Source organism: Triticum urartu, chromosome 6 (genome assembly GCF_003073215.2).
Source record: "Triticum urartu cultivar G1812 chromosome 6, Tu2.1, whole genome shotgun sequence".
In the NCBI taxonomy this organism is placed as follows: Eukaryota; Viridiplantae; Streptophyta; class Magnoliopsida; order Poales; family Poaceae; genus Triticum; species Triticum urartu.
The window spans coordinates 14,473,059-14,495,447 of NC_053027.1; the positions used below are offsets into that span (position 1 = coordinate 14,473,059).

At 43.6% G+C, this 22,389-nt stretch overlaps 2 protein-coding genes across 3 annotated transcripts; both read left to right on the forward strand.

Moving 5' to 3' along the window:
- The first annotated feature begins 43 nt into the window (after positions 1 to 43).
- On the forward strand, positions 44 to 9,583 carry LOC125517569. 2 transcript variants are annotated; one of them, XM_048682773.1, is made up of 4 exons: positions 44 to 2,446; positions 3,553 to 3,636; positions 4,065 to 4,241; positions 4,326 to 9,583. In XM_048682773.1, exon 4 carries the CDS (start codon positions 5,530 to 5,532, stop codon positions 6,895 to 6,897), a length of 1,368 nt encoding a protein of 455 aa, XP_048538730.1. In that variant the 5' UTR covers positions 44 to 2,446; positions 3,553 to 3,636; positions 4,065 to 4,241; positions 4,326 to 5,529; the 3' UTR covers positions 6,898 to 9,583. The 2 variants fall into 2 exon arrangements, with proteins under 2 accessions (XP_048538730.1, XP_048538729.1); XM_048682772.1 differs by having other exon boundaries at positions 44 to 1,484; positions 1,589 to 4,241.
- A 1,208-nt stretch (positions 9,584 to 10,791) lies between these two features.
- LOC125517571 lies at positions 10,792 to 14,035 on the forward strand. The gene is made up of 2 exons (XM_048682775.1): positions 10,792 to 12,034; positions 13,758 to 14,035. Exons 1-2 carry the CDS (start codon positions 10,875 to 10,877, stop codon positions 13,765 to 13,767), a joined length of 1,170 nt encoding a protein of 389 aa, XP_048538732.1. The 5' UTR covers positions 10,792 to 10,874; the 3' UTR covers positions 13,768 to 14,035.
- The last annotated feature ends 8,354 nt before the right edge of the window (positions 14,036 to 22,389 follow it).

Below are 22,389 nucleotides of genomic sequence, written 5' to 3' on the forward strand. Positions count from 1 at the left end.
GTTCAGTATTTGGATTATTCTTACAAATATTATGACAGTTAGTACTAAAGTTTGTAGTTCAATGTTAGTATTTACATTATGCTTAGATATATATTTCTAATTGATGTCGGTTCTTTTTTAATCTTTTGTTTTCTTCCTCCTTATTCATTCCTAAATACCATAGTTGACCTTTTCTTTAGTTTGGAAATTTCAAATTTCTACATATGAATCAGTCTTATCATTTGCATCCCTCATTAATCGTCAGAATAAACCAATTGAGGTGCCATGTATAACAAGCAAGTCCAATGAAGTTTGAACTAACACTTGTTCTTGTGGACATATGAAGAAGAAAAGGCTATGAGATTTTCCCACTACAACCTACTGCTTGCACCGAGGGCAAACGTTTTTTCTTCACATCTGTCTACAATTCAGTGAAATCATAGATTTAAGAATATAGTTTGCAACAAAATTCATCCCAGTTTTCTGCCTTGAAACGACACCGAGACCTTCAATCTGTTGTCCATCCTAACATAAAAAGTTGCGAATTGTTTTGTTTAGCAAGGACTAAGATTTCAGAGTTGCTCGACTAGTACTTGTCTTGCAACCAAATTAGTGTCGCTACATGTCCACGAGTCAGTGCCCTGGGCACTTGTAATCCTTCGTGTTTAGTGATGTATGTATCTGTTCTGATTGTGTTTAATAGCAGGGATAACTAACCATGGTACTGTTACCATGGCACTATATACAAATATTTTTCCTGTTGAAACACATGAAAGATCTCAACCATATCGATCTGAAAAAGAAGATAAATGAGAAATAGTATATATTCAGTAAATACAAAATATCAATTCATGAATTACTAAAGATTATACCTGGCCCTGGGTGATGAAGTGCACATCAGCCATCGGTTGTAGTGCGCCTCTGTTCTGTTGCTTCTGCAGAGCGTCAGCAGATCTGGGCTGCTGTTGCTATTTTGTTCTGCTCAGTGACTTGGAATGAGTTTAGTTAACCTGCTTTTCCTGAACTTCATGATCAAAACAGAGAAGAACTTAAGGGACGCAAGAGGGGGAAAAACGAAACACTTAGGCAAGCTGTACATGCTTGTGTTGATCATTGCTTTATATTTACGTGGAGACGAATGCGTTGGATATTTTGTTCAAATAGGAGGGATATATCTAAGCATATCGCCACTAGGGAAAGGCCACTCTACTGTTCAGGTTGATAAACTTTCCGTAAACGGGGTTTACTTGATCAAAATTGGAGGTTAAGATAGCTTGTTATTTTTCACTGGGATTAGACTTATGTTTTACTCAGAAATTCTGGCTAACTATCTCTGAAATAAAAGAAAAATGAACCTAATTAGTCTGATGTAAAGTTTCTGCTGGACATATTGACAGAACTTATTCACCTGCACCTGGTCTATTTCTGAGGAGTATCTCCAGACTATTTAACCGTTGCAACCACAAGTGCCAATTTTTCAAGACTCCTCACAGGAAGAAAAAGAGGTATAGCAAATCAGGAATGTTTATGCATGGAAGGTCACTTGATGCAGATAGAGAGCATTCCTTACTCTATTTACACATATCTTATATTCCTTCTGCTTGTTCAGCATATATGGTTTGTGGGGCCAGTTCTGTCTGGTCAAGCATGTTAATGTATCAGGGGAAGACTGCATTCTGAGATCAGTTGACATGTTAATGTGGAATAAAAGAAAATGTCACTAAGCTTCTCAACATGGGCATGCTCGACAGCCAGGTAGTTATATAAAATATTCTTATCTATATTTACTGAAGTTTATGTATCTATGTCCAATTTATCCATTAATTTACATCCTTGGTCCTCATGGTGCTGCCACTGAAGTAGATCATAATGCATTTTACTGAAGTGGGAGTAATGCCAGTTCTCCACTCAGTGTAATGTCCCTCTGATATATATGAATCTACTTCTCATTGATGCAAATGATGTACTGCCACACAAGAACAAATACTTTGGTTGTGTACTATAGGAAAAACATGATTCTTCCATCCTGCGACTGGGCGGTTGTATTCAGAGAACGCAGCTATTTTCTTATGCTTGCCTTGAATGGTATACTTCAATTCCACATGCCTAAGAATAATTAAGTTGACCAAACTGGTTCTTTTGTAGTAAGTTTGTAAACCAAGTAACTATAATTCTGATACAGAGGAAGTTAGTAACACACTATCACCTCTTGCTTATAAACACACTATCAGGTACTAAGTTTGCATTCTGAAACAGAGGAAGTTAGTAACCCAGTATGAGAGTTACCACATTGAATGGAAGATGAAAGAAAAAACAGGTAATAGCTCAGTCTTTTTTTTCCACTAATATGCTTAGCGATATTATGTAAGGTCTCGCCAGATCAATACTCTTTGCGGTCTGATTAAGATTCAGCTGGTGGAGCTGTCGAATCCATGCCTCTGCACACACCTGCTGGACAATTTTCCAGGTATAAGCACAGTCTCAGCGTGACATCATGTTTCTTATGCCCTGCACCTCCAAGTAGTGTTTTCATTACCGACTTTATGTTATCAAATAGTGCCAGGGATCAACTCTCGTCTGTAAGGCCCTGTTTCACGGAAGCGCACTTTTGGCTCTCGGGTGCCCGCGCACCCTATATGCGGAAAAAGAAATTAGTAATTCAAAAAAAGTTCAAAAAATTCCAAATCTTTTTTGGAATCAAACATGATCAGGTATTGTACTCGTATAAAAGATTTGGACAAGAAATGATTCATATTGACTTCGCGGCAAAAAAGACAAGTTTATGACGACAATATATATAGCGTGTATAGTACTTGTATATAGCGTTTTTTGCCGAATCTTCGACCCAGGATGCAATGAAAGTCATTCTCTGACGAATCTTTTTTATACGACTACAATACTTGATCATGTTTAATACCAAAAAAGATTTGGAATTTTTTGAACTTTTTTTGAATTATTAATTTTTTTTTGCATATAGGGTGCGCTGGTACCCAGGTTCTCCTTCATATTTTCGATTCTAGACTCAAAAGAACACTTTACTGGTATTCTTATATTTATGGCCTATATCACACAGAGATCTGCCTTATACATTGTATTATCTATTATTCCAGATGCGACTGCCTTCTCTTTCTGTGTAACACTCTGCAATTATTTTTTTTGTTTCTCTGCTGCGATCTGCATCTCTATGCAGTGCGTTCCCTCATCACAGTTACTCAGGGTACAGTCTATTGGGGTGATTATCGAAATCCAAAGATACGATTTAAAACTTAGCATATTGTTTTGCTATATGATACTGCTATCCGATAAATAGTAGACACTAAGTTATGTAAACAGCAAGTAGTCTTTGGAGAAAACAAGGGGTCCATGAGTTGAAATCTTTGTGCTTTCGTTGCAGACCTGTACATTCTATCTGGTTGCTGTGAGGTGAGCCCTTTCAGAAACCAGCATTGTGCTGTGTCACAGCAGTTTATGTTTACAGAGTTTCTAAGTTGCATGTACAATGATTTCAATTAGCATCCACATCCAGGTCTGACATATAAATTCATTTCTTTTTATATACTGCTCACACAACAGGAGACCTATGGTCTGGTGTCATCAGCACATGTCTATCGTCCGCCTCAGCGGTGGGAACGTCGGAGCGGTGTCTGACAAAACAAAGTGTGTGCCTGTACTCCTTGCCGGCCTGGATGGCATGGCTGAATGGTCTCATCTAATTATATTCTTTATCTAAATCATGGTTGAACGAATTATGTGTTGCCAGTTCCATTTTTTCCCATGTTCATATTTTAAGAATGGTCATTGGTTGATTTCATTAGTGAAATTCTGCACTTGCTTCTCTTTCTCTCATTGCTTCATGATTCATGTCATTAGTTAATTTCACGCCTTGCAGTTAGCTCTGCATAGCTGCAGAATTGCAGATAGTTTGATCCAATAGTTTTGCAAATTGTTGTAAATAATATCATGTGGAAAACTTGTCATGGTTACATTTTGCCTTTGTTTTATGTTCTGTTTTCTGCTTGTCATCTTGTTTACGGATTCTTTGTAAGTGCTTCCTTGTGTTGGTTATCTTGTGCTTTGGTTGTCAGATGCTGGCAGATGTTGCGACCCGAGAGAGGCATGGAAGGCAAGCGGGTGAGCGTCACCAGGGGGGGAGGAAGACATGGGCTGAGAGCATCTACAACCATGCATACCTAAAACCAGTTGCCAGGCGCTTCCGCAGAAGGTGACCTGGTACACCCCAAATTTCATCACAAACTACCATGGTAGGCATATCAGATTGCCATTTTCATACAAATCCATGCAACGACATGATCTACGTAAACTAAACCACGCGTTCTCGTCGTCAGAGATGTTGATGATGTTGGTGCCGGAGCTGTCGGCCTCATGGTTATTGGCGGCTGGGCGCACGGTCGACTCGTCCTCATCCTCTTCGTTGAACTGGGTGAAGAGTTTGTCGATCTCCGCCTTCCGCTGGTGGAGAATGCGGCGGTTCGCCTCCACCCTGTGCTCCACCAGCTCGTCCGTTTGGGCCTCCTCGAATTGCGCCATGGCGTTGGCCATGTCGTGCCCGCAAGCGTCGGATCTGCAGCCGTCGCCGCATCCTCTGGCCCTCCTCCTCCTCCTGCATGGCAACGTTGTCCTTTCCCGACTCCTTCTCTTCCTTCTCCACCTCCGCCTCCTCCCCCTCCTATTCCTCCTCCGCCTTCCCCTCCTCTTCCTCCTCCGACTCTGGCTCCTCCTCCAGTTCAGGCGAATCCAGCGGAAGGCCGTCAGCGAAACGAGCAACACGTCTCGCCCAGATCTCCTCCAACAGCTGCAATCGACACCGCAACAAATTTAATGAATACAAATTTTCGGGCGAATCACAAAAAAAATATTATTGTGCGTTTTTAGGTAAAAATTCAAATTTAATGAACATAAAGCAAAAATAATCTAGAAATGGAGGAGAACATATTTTTTTGTGAAGGATCAAAAAAGGAAAACAAAAGGAAAAACTAGGAAAATCTGGAGAAGGATAACCAAGAAAACAATTAAAGAAATTGAAAAAGCAATTCTCGGTCCATCCCGACATCAAACAGGAAATTAACACAAACCTATTATTTTTTCACACTAATAAAAGCTAATACCAAGAAGAAAGTATCTATTGGTGAAAAATATTCTCCATCTTTAAATTAATGCAAAAGAAAAAAGATGATAGTCTTTCTTAAGATATATTCGTTGTCTATGGTATTTTTTTATGTATATCCTCGCTATGGTTGTGGAAAGCATTTCATTAGAATAAGAATACTATATAAAAATGAGCAAACTATTCCATAAAACACAATTTTTTTGAAATTAATAAAAAATTAATTGTGACACAAATTTTCTATTAGATGCAAAGTTTTTCTCCATTTTTATAAGCAGCGTCAAAGGAAAAAAGAAAAGTACTGCACATTTGTTTGTAGTGAAAAATCCAAAATGGAAACCGATAAATAAACAAAATAGATGACAGAAAATAATTAAATAAAATGTGGAGGAGACATAGTAGGAAAAGTAAATAAAAATAAAACCATGAAAAGAGAAGGAAATGTATTTTGTTTTGGACAAGGGAAGAAAATGGATGACAAAAATGGAGCCCACGGAGACAGAGAAAAAGAAGTTGAGCCCATTCTGATTAACCACGACGCGCAGAGGGAGAGCTGCCATTGCAATCTATCGGAGATCTATCTCTGCATCGCCGCCGGCGCCGTTGCTCTTGTCGCCGCCGTCCCCGTCGCCGGCTGCGCCATGCTCCGCCTCCGCGAGTGCGTCGTTTCCCGTCTACTCTCTTCACCCTCCACCTCCAGCTCTGCCATCTTCCCACTCCGCCACCTCCTCTCCGCAGCCGCAGCCCCCATTTCCCCCGGATTCGCCGTGGAGGAGTACCTCGTCGCCACCTGCGGCCTCACCCGACCCCAAGCCCTCAAGGCCTCCACCAAGCTCTCCCACCTCAAATCCCCCACCAAGCCCCACGCCGTCCTCGCCTTCCTCGCCGGCCTCGGCATCTCCGGCGCCGACGCCGCCGCCGTCGTCGCCAAAGATCCGCTGTTCCTCCGCACCAAGGTGGACAAAACCTTGGCCCCTAAGGTCGTCGGGCTCACTGGCCTAGGTCTCTCGAGTCCTGACATCGCCTGCCTCGTCTCCCTCACCCCCGACTGCTTCCGCTCCAGAAACATCGTCTCCAAGCTGCACTACTACCTGCCCCTCTTCGGCTCCTTCCACAACTTCCTCCGGCTGCTCAAGCGCTCACCCCGCCTTCTGTCATGGGACGTCAACAAGGTGGTCAAGACCAATGTTGTGTTCCTGAGGGAGTGCGGGCTAGGTGATTGTGATATTGCCAAACTGTGTATCCATGCGCCGAGGATGCTCAGCACCAACCCGGAGCGCGTCCGGGCGATGGTGGCATGCGTGGAAGGTATAGGCGTGCCCCGTGGCTCTGGGATGTTCAGACAAGCGCTATGCGCTGTCACATTCCAAAGCGAGGAGAAGATTGCCGCCAAAATGGAGTACTTGAAGACCACGTTCAGGTGGTCTGATGCCGAAGTGAGCATGGCTGTGCGCAAGTATCCGGGTGTGCTGAGGAAGTCAAAGGAATCTCTGAAGCACAGGTCCGAGTTCTTCTCTGAGGTGGGGCTGGAACCAGCGTACATTGCTTATCGTCCTGCGTTGCTCTCTTATAGCATGGAGGGCCGAAACAGACCCAGGTACTATGTTATCAAGTTCCTTAAGGCAAATGGATTGTTAGATCAGTACCGGGACTACTATAGCATAGTCATGCTGAGTGAGAAGGTATTTGTGGAGAAGTTCATATGCCCTCACAAGGAAGCTGCACCGCACCTCGCTGAAGACTATGCAACAACTTGCAAAGGGGAGGTGCCAACTAATTTCAGATTTACTTGAACCAAAAGTGGGCTAAGGAAATTGGTAACGGCGTATGGCGCAAGAAATTTTTCACTCTGTGTAGTAAGCTGGTTGTTCCTGTTTTGGTGTAGTCTTGCTGAATACTAAAAGAGTTTGGTGCAGACCTGTCCATCTCTTTGGTTGCTATGAGGTTATGTTGTGCCACAACTGTCTATGTTTACATAGCTTCTAACTTCCAGCTACAAAGATTGAAGTGCCCACAGTTGCAAAAGAAAAGACTCCACATCCGGTACTCAGCTTATTTCTTACAGTTAGTTCTGCTTTAGTTACATTCTATTGCAGTTAATAACTTAATATTGTATCTTCAGTTCATTCTATTTTAAGTTATATTTTTTCAAGACTAAAACTATGAATTTCGACCATCATGTGTTATATGAAATTAAAATGGAAAATTATGAAAGAATGTTGCAAGGGAAATTTAATGAGTGATTGCATGCTCCATCAGTAGGAGCAGCGCAGCTTGTGGCATCCTAGGCATCATCATCTGGCACACTGGCACTGGTGTTTCCCTTGCCCGAAGGAGAATCGGTTGCTGTCGGTTGCCTAACCCCAAATGGATAGATGAACTGCTCTGAACTTTTAGGATACCAGCTGTTGTTTTTATCTTTTGAGCGTGTAGTTTCAAATTGAAATCGAGAATGTTACCTGCTGATAAGCTGCTGCAGGTACTCATCGCCATCTTGATCTCGGTTTGGGGGAGTATTAGTTTACTTTGGAGCTCTTTGGTTTTCTTCATTTATCCTTCTTTTTTCACCCTTTTTTTGAGTTTCTTTCCTTTCTTTTCATTTATTTGTATATGTTTTTCTTTATGGTTTCCATCGGTTTTAGAACCTTTTTAATTGTCTATTTTTGTTTCTATCATTTTCCTCGGTTTTCTATGTACATTTTCCATGTACATGTGAATTTTTTCTACATGTTATTTTTTTAAATACACAATTAACATTTTTTAAATAAATGTTTTGGTGTCTACATTTCTGTATAGATCAAAAACATTTTTTTATAAATGTTTAGCATTTTTCAATGCTCCCTCTGTAAAATAATACGAGTGTTTAGATCACTATTTTAGTATTCTAAACACTCTTACATTAGTTTACAGAGGGAGTACATGACTAGCATTTTTAGATACAATTATTAATAGTTCTTTCAAATACATGTTTGATGTCTACTTTTTTCATAAACTTTGTATATACTTCATATGCATTTGAAACATTTATTTAATATACATTTAACATTTTCCAAATGCATTTTTACATTTTTTGTATAATGTCATATAGATATTTTTGAAACGTGTGCTTTTTTTAAATGTCACAAACATTTTTTTGTATGCTATCAACATTTTGCATATACATTCGAAACATTTATTTGATATATGTTTAACATTATTAATGATGTCACATATATTTTCTGCAACAAGGAAAAAAGTTTAAAGGTCACAAAGATTTTTTTCAATATGCTAATCAAAATATTCGAAAGACATAGTTTAAAAATAGAAATACATAGTTTAAATTTGGAAGTACATTTTTCAGACATAAATATTGCTCGGAGGACATAGTTCAATTTTTTGCAAAGGAAATCATGAATCCCTTAAATTGAAAACATGTACCTCTTCCTTGTCTATCGCTTCGAGGATATTCAACATCACCATCAAATCATAATGGTCTTCATCGTCATCCGACGACTATTCAAAGAATTCATTGTAAAAAAAACTCATCCATAATGTCCATTACGTGCCATGCAAATGTGTGAAAAAGAAAGTCAAAACATGTCCGGCCAATTTGTCGGACATGTGGCATGCGAGGTGGATCCATCAACGGCCAATGTAGGACACACCGATGTGACAAGTGCGTCGGGGACGGTGACCGTGTTAGGGGCGGTGCTTCGAGGTGGTTGTCAGATGCTGTCAGGTGGGGACAATGGAAGGAACAAAGGAGGAGATTCCCAGGGTGAAAACCCAAGGTCTGGCCTTCATTGGTTGTACATGGCAATGTCCTTGTTGAAGGCATTATTTTTGGGTGAACTCGGACTTTCTTCAGGGTGAAAACTCAAGATCTTCAATCGGGCAACGACAACAATTGTTTGTTGTTTCCTTGTTGAGGCATTGCTTTCGGAGAACCTTTTTTGTATGCCGGGTGTTGTCTTCGGTGGTGGTTAGAGTGTTGTTGTTGCTAGTGACTGATCATCGTGGGCAGTTTTTTTTTCTTCTGTTCTTTATATTTTCTTTTTTTGGCCCTGTGTATGCTTGATGTCTTTGGTCTTGTTGGTACAGAGGCTGGATGTAATTGGTATTTTCGTAATATTAATATACTCCCTTTATCTAAAGAAGGAGGAGAGGAGGAAGAGGGTAGGGGAATTTTGCTCGGTTTGAGATGGGGCCATCTTCACCCTGACATATGTGTTATATTTGTGGGAGTCTAGACATATGGGCTAGGTTTGGGGGAGCCTATTGGGTCATCGCTATTTGTGCATGTACTATCCCCCAGACATTTGGAGGAGGAATGACTATGCCCCTGAAGATGTCCCTCCGATCCAAAAAAAGTGTCATGACTTTGGTCCAATTCTCAGCTAGAGGCACGACATTTTTTTTGGATCAGAGGGAGTAATAAAGTTCACATGTATGTCAAATAAAACATGTATGCAACTTTTTTTAGACATGTAAAAATGCGGAACGAAACATAGCACCACGGAATGAAACATACAATACTCCCTCTGATCCAAAATAAGTGTCGTCATTTAAAAAAAACTAAGGTTAGTTGACACTATTGTCTTGTTCCTTGCAATTGTTAGCTAAGCCATGATCTTTGTCATCACCCTGCAGCAACTGCTCAAGTCAAACTACCAACCGCTGGCTCTGACTAGACTTCAGACTTGCTGTATGGATGGTCTGACCCAGTGATGCCTGACCATCAGCGAGCGCTGCTCTGAACTGCTGAAGAAGGGGCCTCATTTTCGGGTCTGTAAGCTGATTTTGGATGTTCCGTCACACCTAGTTTGTATTTTGTCATACAATGTCCTCCATGTCTAGCATTCTAGCTAGTCGGCTCTCTGCTTGTCTTTGGATACTTTGATGATTCGACGGCTCAAGCGCATCGTTCGGAGCCGTCAAAACAATAGTCTATGGCATTATCTATTATTTTCCTTATGTATATCAAACGGTACAATCTTCACTACACTCTAATAATTATATCATCAGACAACAAAAAAATTCATACAACCCTTTTTTCTCACATTAATAAAAAATTAATACCAAGAAGAAAGTATTTGTTAGTGAAAAGTATTCTATATCTTTAGAATTAATGCAAAATAAAAAAGATAATTGTATTTATTAAGATATATTCATTGTCTATGAATTTTTTTAATGTGTATCAGTATGGTTGTAAAGATTATTTCATCAGATTATAAATATTATATATAAATGACTAAACTATTCCATGAAACATATTTTTTGAAATTAAGAAAATAACAATTTTGAAAACAGAATTTCCATTAGATGCCAAGTTTGTCTCCATTTTTATAAGCAGCGTCAAAGGAAATAGGTAGTACCACACATTTGTTTATAGTGAAAATTCAAAAATGGAAATACATAAAAATAAAACAAAATATGCAACAAAATATATGATACGAATACGAATAATTAAAAAATGTGGAGGAGACATAGTAGAGAAAGTAAATAAAACTATAACCATGAAAAGGGAAGGAAATAGATTTTTCTTAAAACAAGGGAAGAAAAATGGATGAGAAAAATGAACATCTGTTATTGGGTAGGTGTATCAAAAACCCGGTCCATTAGAGCCCACGCACACAGAGAAAAAAAGTCCATTAGAGCCCACGCACACTGAGAAAAAAAGTCCATTAGAGTCCATTAGAGCAGAGGCAGAGCTGCCATTGCAATCCATCGGAGATCTCTCTCTCTCTGCATCGCCGCCGGCGCCGTTGTTCTCGCCGCCGCCGGCTGCGCCATGCTCCGCCTCCGAGAGTGCTTCGTTTCCCGTCTCCTCTCTTCACCTTCCACCCCCACCTATGCCATCTTCCCACTCCGCCGTCTCCTCTCCGCCGCCGCGCCCCACATTTCCCCGAACCCCGGTGGATTCGCCGTCGAGGACTACCTCGTCGACACCTGCGGCCTCACCCGACCTCAAGCCCTCAAGGCCTCCACCAAGCTCTCCCACCTCAAGTCCCCCGCCAACCCCGACGCCGTCCTCGCCTTCCTCGCCGGCCTCGGCCTCTCCGGCGCCGACGTCGCCCCGGTTGTCGCCAAGGACCCGCAGATCCTATGCGCCAAAGTGGACAAAACCCTGGCTCCGGTGGTCGATGGGCTCACCGGCCTCGGCCTGTCGCGTTCCGACATCGCCCGCCTCGTCTCGCTCGCCCACGCCTCCTTCCGCTGTAGATCCATAGTCCCCAAGCTGCACTACTACCTGCCCCTCTTGGGCTCCTTCCACAACTTCCTCCGGCTGCTCAAGCGCTCATCCCACCTTCTGTCGTCGGACCTCGATAAGTTGGTCAAGCCCAATGTTGCCTTCCTGAGGGAGTGCGGCCTAGGTGATTGTGATATTGCCAAGCTGTGTATCCGGGAGCCGAGGATACTGGCAATTAACCCGGAGCGCATCCGGGCAATGGCGGCATGTGCTGAAAGACTAGGTGTGCGCCGCGGCTCTGGTATGTTCAGGCAAGGGCTGCAGGCTGTCGCGTTTCTCAGTGAGGAGAAGGTTGCCGCCAAATTGGACTACTTGAAGAATACTTTCAGGTGGTCTGATGCCCAAGTGAGCATTGCTGTGCACAAATATCCAAATCTGCTGGGGAAGTCAAAGGAATCTCTGAAGCGCAGGTCCAAGTTCCTGGTCTCTAAGGTGGGGGTGGAACCCGTGTACATTGCTCATCGACCGACATTGCTCTCTTATAGCATGGAGGGCCGACTCAGACCCCGGTACTATGTTATAAAGTTTCTCAAGGAAAATGGACTGCTAGATGGTGACCTGAGCTTCTTTACTGCGGTCAAGATGACTGAGAAGGTATTTATGGAGAAACTCATATCCCCTCACAAGGAAGCTGCACCACACCTCGCTGAAGACTATGCAACAGCTTGCAAAGGGGAAGTGCCAGCTAATTTCAGATTGAGGTAAATACATCAAGAGTCATAGAACTTACATGCGACGGTCAGTTTGGTGCACAAACTTGTAAAATACGTGTTTCTGGTCATCAAACTTGCACAAAAGTTCATATACGGTCACATTCCATGTACGCAGACGTATCCATGGCCTATGTGGCATGCCAGCATGGCCAGGGCCCACCGTAAGCCCGCGACGCATGGTAGATCTGCAGACTTTTTCTTTATTTACGTATTATGCACCTATTTTTTTTAACTTATTGAGCCCCTAAAATAAAATGATTTTTTATTTACGTATAAAACCCGTAAAATAAAATGAAAAAACAAGGGATGGTCCGGTTACGAACTAGGGACGTGCTCCTACTAGGCTCGGGTTAACAACCACCACACCGATGATCGTTCATGTCTAGGTAGCATAAATAATTTTTATATCATATAAACACGGACGAAAAATCAATTTTACAAGAAATGTAACCCCAAAAAAGGGAGCACCATGGCTCGACTATGTGACCTTGTGGTCAATGTTAACTAAGATTACCACCGGGTTTCGAAAACACAACATATCCAAATGGGATAAATATTTTTCATGTTGTTATTCCTTCTTGTTCTATGTAAGAAAAAAATATTCTTGTGTTTGTGATATTTAATAAATGTTTATGTATTACAAAAAAGGTGTGTGACATTTAAAAAAATGTTTAAAACATTGCAAACCACATTTGTGTAATTAAAAATGATACGTTGCATTTCAAAAATGTTCGTGCATTCCAAAAAAACTGGTCATGACATTTTTTTAAATGCCTATACAATGTATAAAACTGTTTGTGTAGCTTAAAAATGTTTCGTACCATCCAAAAATGTTAAAAACATAGTTGAAAAAAGTTTCAAAACTTGTATTTGAAAAAAATGTTAATCATACGTTTAAAAAGTATTAAGCATATGTTTTTTAAAATACTCCAAACATAGATGTATACTGGAGTATTTAAATATATATGTGTGTGTGTGTGTGTGTGTGTGTGTGCAAACACATGTGTATCATATGGAGTATATGTTTCAATACACATAAGTTTCAAAACTTGTATTTGAAAAAATGTTAATCTGGACATGTTGTGTTGATTAACATTTTTTCAAATACAAGTTTATGAAACTTTTTAAAATGTCGCATACCTTTTTTTGTAACACATAAATATTTTTTGAATGTCACAAACACAAGAATATAAATTGTTTTCTTACATCTGAACGTGTTGTGTTGTCGGTGGTAATCTTAGTTAAACTTGATCACAAGGTCACATGGTCGAGCCACGGTGCTCATTTTTTCCGTGTTACATTTCTTGTAAAATTTATTTTCAGTCAATGTTTATATGATACAGAAATTAGTCGTGCTATATAGACATGAATGATCAGTAGTCTGGTGGTTGTCCACGTGAGACTACTAGGGCACGTTGCAGCTTCAAAACCTCATATCGCTTGTTTTCTCATTTTATTTTTAGGGGCTTAATACGAAAATAAAAAAAGCCAAAGGCTTCTCTGCAGATCTAGATGCTACAGCGGATGACAGTGGGCCCTGGCCACACTGGAATGCCACATAGGCCATAGATACGTCCGTGTACATGAAATGTGACCGTATATGAACGCTCGTACAAGTTTAATGACCAAAAATACGTATTTTACAAGTTTGTACACCAAACTGATCATCGAGTGCAAGTTCTATGATTTTGGGTGTATTTACCTCTTTCAGATTCATATGAACAAAAAGCGGCTATGGAAATTGGTTACAGTGTATGGCGCAACAAAGTTATCACCCTGCGTGTAAGCTGTTACTTCCTGTTTCAGTGTTCTTTGCCTTACATGATGTTGGCTGTTTTCTGTAGTATGTCTGTTGCTAAATGCTAACTCCCTATGAAACTGATAATTTGTTTCCTGAACCCCCATATATGTTGATGTTGTCATTCCTTAGAGGAGATCTCTGTAAATGAGAAGTTTATGGATATATATGTGATTCCGACTTGCATTGAAGATCATGGAAACTGGATGTGTGGGTGGACTAATTTTTTGTTGAAACCAGCACCCATGAAACCAGAAAACAGAAGAATATTGTTGTGTTGTTTTCCACTGAAATGTATCAGTATGATCTGCTTTCATGCCAAAATTTATCTATCATGCATGTTCATTTACATTTCCTTGTCTTTTAGGTTCCACTGTATGTCAATTAGTACTAACATTGTTTTATATTTAGGTTAGACTTAGAGACACCGAGACCTTCTACTGGTTGCCCATTCTATAACCTAAAGAGTGGCAAATTGTTGTGATTTGTGATGTATATGTGTTCTGGCTGTGTTTAATGAACAACAGGGGTAACAATCCCCGCTGCTGTTACCATGCCATTATATACAAACATTTTTCCTGTTTGAACACATGAAAGATCATAGCCATTTCGATCTGAAAAAGAAGAGAAAATTGCAGCAACTACTTGTATTGTCTAAAAGCTGCAAACTGCAGCTGATGACCGACAAGATGAGAAATGGTATATATTCAGCGAACACAGAATATATACCTAGGTGATGTATAGTACATATTCAGATAAGATGGGTATCAGTACGAAAAAATCACCCTGCTGTTAAGATTCATAAACTTTTCTTAAAAGAGTTTTACTTGAGCAAAATTAATGGTTAAGATATTAATGGTTAAGATAGCTTGATACTCCCTCCGTCCCAAATAAGTGTCTCTAAAGTTGAGACACTTATTTTGGGACGGAGGGAGTCTTTTTCACATGGATTAGAATTATGTTTATGCAGAAGTTACAGCTAACTATCTCTCAAGTAAAAGAAAAACAAATTAGTTTGATGTAAATTTTCTGTTCCACTGAAGCATAATATGGTGATTCTGAATTACCACATTAAGCATGAGTATATTTTTCTGACTTTGAAATGATGGACGCTGCAAGTGGTTTGAGGTTCATAATGACCAGTTCAGACTATTAAACATTAATTTTTGTCTGAAGAAGTGGGTGTTTCGATTGATGCGTCAGGTCAAAATTGTATATGTGATTTAGGTTAACATTGCAATGACCACTTTTCTTGGAACACAAAAGTAAGTTATTATTACTCCCTCCGTCCGAAAATTCTTGTCTTAGATTTGTCTAGATACGGATGTATCTAACACTAAAACGTAACTAGATACATCCGTAATTAGAAAAATCTAAGACAAGAATTTTGGGACGGAGGGAGTATATACTAGCCCCCCATGATTCTGTTGTATATAAATTCAGTTTTGTGTTCTGGTTACACATTTGTTTAGGTACAGACCTGTCCCTCTGCCTGGTGCTATTAGGTGTGCCCTTTCAGAAACCAGCATTGTGTTGTGGCACAGCTGTTTATGTTTGTATAGTTTATAACTTCCAGTTACAAAGATTTAAGTATCTACATGTTGCAAAAGAAAAGAGTATCCACATCCAGTAGTATCTAACATTTAAATTCAGTTCTTTCTCCATACTGATTCACATCCAGTATTCAGCTTGTTTCTTACAGCTAGTTCTGCTTTAGTTATCAACCCCATCCCTTGGAAGAAAGAAGGTAGCACCGAAGATTGCAGTTAATAACTTAAAATTGTATCTTCAGTTCATTCAGTTCACTTATTATTTCTGTCACGACTACTACAAATTTCGACCATGGTATGTTATATGAAATTAAAAAAAATGGAAACTGTGAAAGAATGTTGCGATTTTTGATGAGCCATTGCATGCTCCCTCAGCAGAAGCAGCAAAGCTCGGGGCATTCTAAGGCATCATCACCTGGCACATTGGCACTGATGTTTTCCTTGCCAGAAGCAGTTGAGCCAAGGTGGATGATGCAGCCCAGGAACAAGTGGTGAAGACCATTCGTTGAGCAGCCCTATGCTACCTGGCCGGGCCTCCTTATGACAAAAAGATTATTGGATCTGGCACTTGATTGCTTCCCCTTGCGCAGAAGATTAATGGTTAAGGTAGCTTGACTTTTTTTCACTGGGATTAGACTCATTTTTACTCAGAAGTTCCAGCTAACTATCTCTCGAAGTAAAAGAAAAACGAACCTTATTAGTCTGATCTAATTTTGCTGCTGCACTGAAGCCTAATACGGTGACGCTGAATTACCATATTTTCCTTTGGAAGGATGGACGGCTGCAGATGGGTTGAGTTTTCTAATGTTCAGTTCTGACTATTAAACATTCATTTTTGACTGAAGAAGTGGGTGTTTCGATTGATGTATCAGGTCAAATATGTCTATATGATTAAGGTGAGTGGTGTGTTTCTCAGGTTTACATTGCAATGACCACTGTTCCTAGAAACACGAACTGAATTTATGATTATACACTAGGCCCGCATGATTCAGTTTTATATAAATTCAGTTTTGTGTTTTGGCTACACATTTCTTTCGGCGCAGAACTGTGCCAAAGTTGATGACAGACGTATCGGGTATTGCGGGACCAGTTACCACCTTCCGTCACACGACATCACCCTGGGATTGGGAGAGAATGGTTAGTAGGTGGTGGTCGCAGTGTGGGAAGAATCCAAGCGTGGCGGTTGGGTTCTAAGCATGGAGGGTAGTAGTTCGCGTTTATCTGGGTCACCTCAGCGGTGGGTGAGCCGGCGCGAAGTCTAACAAAAACAAAGTGTGTACCTGTACCTGTAAGAAGCCGAACTCCATGCCGGCCTGGATGACATTGACATGGCTGAATGGTCTCATCCAATTATATTTTTCCAAATCATGGTTGAACGAATTATTTGTTGTCAGTTCCATTTTTCCCATGTTCAGATTTTAAGAGTGATTTGGGAAGTATCAGTGTTCAGTGATGGGCCATCTTCAGATACTGGTCATTGGTTGATTTCGTTAGTGAAATTCTGCACTTGCTTTTCTTATTCTCATTGCGTCTTGTCATTAGTTAATTGCGCACATTGCAGTTAGCTCTCCATAGCTGCAGAATTGGAGAGAGTTCCATCCAAGAGTTTGCAAACTACAGGAGACAATATCACGTGGAAAATTTATATTGTCATGGTTATATTTTGCCTCTGTGACCTGATTGCTTTTATTTAGATTCGAGCCTCCTTGCTTAGTAGAGCGTAACAGCTATTTAGTCACTGCTATTGATTTTTCTTTTCTTTGAGATGTAGTAATGCCTAAGATGCATACTGCCTGAATCCTTTTAGGACAATGGCTGCTGTAGATATTTCTAATGCCTACTGCAAAATCAAATCATACACACACTGCTGCGAGTTTTTTAATGATATTATCTACTGTCGTCTATATTTTTTTAGTGGCTATTTTCAAATCGAAATCGAGGTTGTTTCCTGCTCATAAGCAGCCTGCCCCATCTCTTCCTCTGCCCGAGAAGCAAAGATGAATTATTTTGAACTTCGGATTATTTAAATTGGGAGCTATGTACGTACCAGTTACGTTTGATTAACAATGCATTCCACTTGTGTGATCATCTCCGGTGCTTTTTTTTTTAATTTCCAAATCCCTGTGTTTCACCGTTGCGGTGACCATCAGGCAGGCCTCACCAGCAAATTAAGTTTTGTGTATCATCAATGTTGTTCTGTTCTGATATATAGGCGAGCAGTAGTAGGAATCGTGGCGATGAAGCTTTTGGCTGGAAATTTGGTAGGAATCCTGAACTTGACTGGTATTTTGATACTGTTTGTTCCATGGTTTCCCATTTTGTAGAAGCTACAGTATGTAGATTTCAGAACTTGAAACCAGAAATTCCATATGTTTGAATGATGTATGTAGATCATCAGGCTTACAGTGCTCGAGAAAAGAAAATAATTAAGTTACATACAAGAGGCGGGCGGATTGATGGAATGGATGGCTACTTAGAATGCAAGTGCTACAGACTCCAACCAAAAGTGCTCCTCCACTTATATATGCATATTTGTTGAGTTCTAGGACCTTACTTTTTATCTGAATTTTAATTGGTGATCCTGTACAACCATACTAGAGCATAATGTTGTCTCTAATGTTAAACTCTGATTAAACAGGTTCTACAAACGGTCTTTTACTGCACTTGACTGAAGAAGTAGGTGCCCAGATATATGCTGCACTTGAGGTGAGTTGTGTTCCCAGGTTAACATTGCATTGCAATGGACACTCTTCTTCGAAACACAAAATCAAATTTATATACTATGCACGCATACCTGTTTTTGTTAGGCACAACAATGCAGTAGTTGATGTATTTTGGGTTGATTATAAAAATCTAAAATATGGTTTATTTTGGTAATATCAGTTGATTACTTTGTACTGTGGGATGGTAAATTAAATTAGTATCAACATTCATTGTTTTACAGGATGTAGTCTCTTTTGAATTTATTAAAGAGACAGAACATTTAGGGGTACAAAGTTCCAAACTCAGGAGGTTCTAAGATCCATAAACTGATCCGAACGCAAATAAACAGAATCGACGAGGCTGGGCGTGAAGTTGGCCGGCTTGGACGGCCAGTGGCGCGCATTCTCGTCGGAGGCCGGGTAGCAGCGGAACTTGATGTAGTCGCGCCAGTACCGGGTCTCGCCGCGGTCATAGGAGGTGCTGCTGGCGAGCTGGAAGCGCTTGCTCATGTGGTACGAGCAGTAGGGGAGCTTCTCCTCTGCCGGCATCGCGAAGAACCCCGCCGCCGCCTCCCGGAACCCCCGCACCACGCCGTGGTTCACCACCTGGAAAAAGCCATACTCCTTGCCGGCCCTGACGATCTCGGCGGCGACCTGGTGATGGCGACTGTCAGAGACGGAGTGGTCGCCGCCGTGTAGGTCCATGACGGGGAAGGCGACGTCTGGGCTGTGGTCGTCGGAGAGCGGGGCGGGGCGCTTGTCGGGCGGGAAGACGTACCTGTCCGGCACGGAGTGGTGCGCGCGCCAGGGCATTGGACAGCGCACTGGTTGCTGCCGATGCTGGTGTTTGTACGTGGTGACGCCGGTGCAGAGTTGTCGAGGTGTTTGCAACAAAGATGAAGACAACAGATGATCTACTGCGGCTAATGTTCCTCACACTTTGCACAGTCTTATACAGTGAGCTGGTGTAGTCTTTCTTCAGTTATGATGCAGTAGTACAAAACAGGGGAGCACAATCTGCATCCATCCAACAGGCTCTGCTATCAGAAGATTCTTTTCACTCTGGAAACAGTCTCAAGTTGAGATGAAATTCAGGAGCTCACCACCTGTAGCAGCAGTTTCAGTAGATCGTTCCTCACCCTCCGAGGTCCGAGCCTCCATCCACCTCCCGCCGTCGGCTGAGTGCTCTTCGGAGGGCAGCATCAGGCGGTTGGAGCTCACCAACGACAGCGTCCTCGCTGAGCAGCTCGACGAGAGCAGGAGGCTCGCCTCGCTGCCAATGCCGCTGACTGAATCATCGGTCATTTCGGCCACGGCTTGCAGCAGGCAGCCGGCGAACTCATTCAGCAGCTCCTGGGCAACGCGCGTGTATCCGGACGGCCACCGTGCGGTGACTCCTCCCTGACGCTCGGCGAAGCGGCATCAACAGCAATTTACTATGCGATCTTCTCAAAAAAGAAAGAGAAGAAATTTACTGTGCGAATGTCTAGCTGAGTCACCCCGCAAAAAAAAAACTAGCTGAGTCGGTTAAAAACCTAGCTACTGCTTCCTTCCGCATCGGTTCCTACGGGTAGCCCGCTTCATCCCACGAAACTCATCAATTAGCTCACAATTTGCCTAAAATTTACACTAGGAATATATTATGTAGATAACAGGGTATTACAATCCTGGAGGATCATGCCCATCATTGATCTCAACTTGATCGCAGCCAGGCAACTGTTCTCTCCTCACACCTTGCAAAGTTTGCAAGCACCTGACGAACCCTATTTTTCACTCTATATCAACCTTCACAAGATTTACCATACGTTTATGTGACGCTGCCACATGAGTGCTTTTATCTCAGTAAATCTGGAACCATGTTGTGCGGCGGCAAGACCATCTTTATTACACTCGCTTAACTCTCTTGTCTATATGTACATCTAGGAGTAGATTTTCCTGCCTCCTGCAGTGTAAGGGCATCTCCAGCCGTTGGCCCCCCAGAGGGCGTCTAAAAGCGCCGCCTGGGGGTGAGCCGGCGCAAAAAATGGCCCCGGGGCGAGTCGGTCCCCAGCCGTCGGCCCCCAGGGCCGCCCCCAGGCGCGTTTAAAAAAAAAGACCGTTCGGCGAAGTTATGATAAAAACTAGTTAAATTTCGGCCAAACATGGCAAATTTCGGTGAAATTCGCACAATTTCATTACATTAACCTAATCTAAAAAAAAAGGGCTGAAGTCGTCGCCGCCGTCGCCGCCATCGTCGTCGTCGGCCTTCTCCTCCTTGACGCGGGTGCCCCTGCTGGACCCCTGCCCGGCGTCACCATGGCGGACTGGCGGCGGTGCGTCGTCGTCGTCGTCGCTGTCGCATAAGACGACGACCCCGTCTTCAACGCGGCCGCGTCGGCGCTCCTCGAAGCGGCGCAGGGCGGCGCGCTGGCGCTCCTTCTCCTTCTCCCGGTGCGCCTTCTCCATCGCAATGGAGTCCTGCCGCGCCCATTCTAGGGTCGCGTCGTCGTCGTCGAACTCCGCCTCCACCGGCGCCAGCCCCAGCTCCGTCTTCACCGGCGCCAGCCCCGGCTCCATCTTCGGCTTGACGAAGCGCGGAGGAGCCGACGAGGAGGGGGCGCGCCAGCCGCCCTCGTTGATGACGATGCCGACGCTGCGACTGCGCCGGCCGGTTGGCGTCTCCTCCGCGGGCTCGGCCTTGACGCCGAGAAGCGCCGGAGAACCGGAGGAATGGGAAGATGAGCGAGAGGAGGAAGACGAGGAGGAGGCGAACCTCCTTGGCGCCCATGCGCGTCGGTGTTGCGACGGGGCGGCCCCCGTCGCAGGATAGGTCAACGGCGGGTTGTTGCCGCCGTCGAGGTGCGTCAGCACGCCCTCCAGCGTGCGGCCTGGGACGCCTCACCACAGGTGGCGCCCCACGCTGTTCTTCACGCGCCGACCGGCGCGTCGTTGGTGGAGGCCAGGCGCTGCTGCTGCTGGAAGTACGCCGCCCAAGCCGCGTGATTGCCGCCGGCGTACTGGGGAAGGGAGCGCTCGTCGTCGGTCAGGGACGCGCGCGCGACCTTGACCTCCTCGGCGAAGTACGTGGGCTTCGCCAACGGCGTCGGGTAACGGGGGAACGGGCACTCCCCCGTCGCTGAGCCGCCACCCCGTCGGCCCGGCGCGCATGTCCGGCGGCGCCGGGATGTTCGCCTGGAACAGGAGCCAGGACTCCTGTTCGCGGAGCGAACGCCGGCCGAAGCCGTTCGCCGCCGCCTCGTCTTCGGGGAAGCGCTCTGCCATGGCGACGGGCTCGGCGGTGGTAGAGAGGGAGAGAGAGGGGCTGCCGGTGACGCTCGGGGGAGGAAGACGGAGACGGGGAGAGAGGGGCTGGGCGGCGGTGAGGGGCGAGTCTGGTGTGGGCACCGGCGAGAACCGCCAGCTTTTATAGCCGCTCCGCGCCGTGTGTACGCGCGCGGGGGATGGGAGGCGTCGGCGCGCCGTCCCGAGACGCGCCGCCCGTGTGGAATCAATGGCAAGGCTGACCGGCGGCAGCCTTGCCATTGATTCCCCGCGGGAACCGAGGCCGTTGGGGGAAGACGAGGCGCTGTGTCGCTGACGCGGCTGGCCCGCGGCTGGCCCGCGGCTTTTCGCGCCAAAACAGCTCGCCCCGGCGCCCCCGGGCGCCCCCCAGCGCGCCGGGTTCGGCCTGGGTCCGCCGGCGCTGTTTTCGGCCCAGGCCGGCGAAAATCGGGCTCCTGGGGACGCGACTGTGCCGTTTTTTTGGCGCCGGCGCGAAAAAAATCGCCTGGGGAGGCCTTCCTGGGGCGCGGCTGGAGATGCCCTAACACCCAGCTTAATTTTCTTGTACCCCCTCTGTTTTATTTACTCTGTATATTGACTTCGTGTTAAGTCCAACTTTGTAAACTTTGACCAATTTGTAGAACATCTTTAATGCCAAATCAATACTATTAGATTCATGATCGACTATATTTCCACATCATATGTATTTTTAATTACAAATGTTCATACTATTATTTTATAAACTTAGCCAAACTTTATAAAGTATGAGTTACGTCAAAGCTAATATGCATAGTAAATAAAACCGGAGGCGGTATATTTGTACATCTGGGAGTAATACAACATATATTTGGATAATGCGTTGGGGAATTAATACATCCCTCTGTCCCTGGAGAAGCCAAACCACCCTTTCAACAAGCCCTAATGCCAGTCTACTCTCCTATTTATCTATGGTGACACTGCGTGCAATTATGAAAACCCACCTTACAAAGACAGCGTTAAGCTAGTGTCACCAACCTGGTTACCAAACTTGTT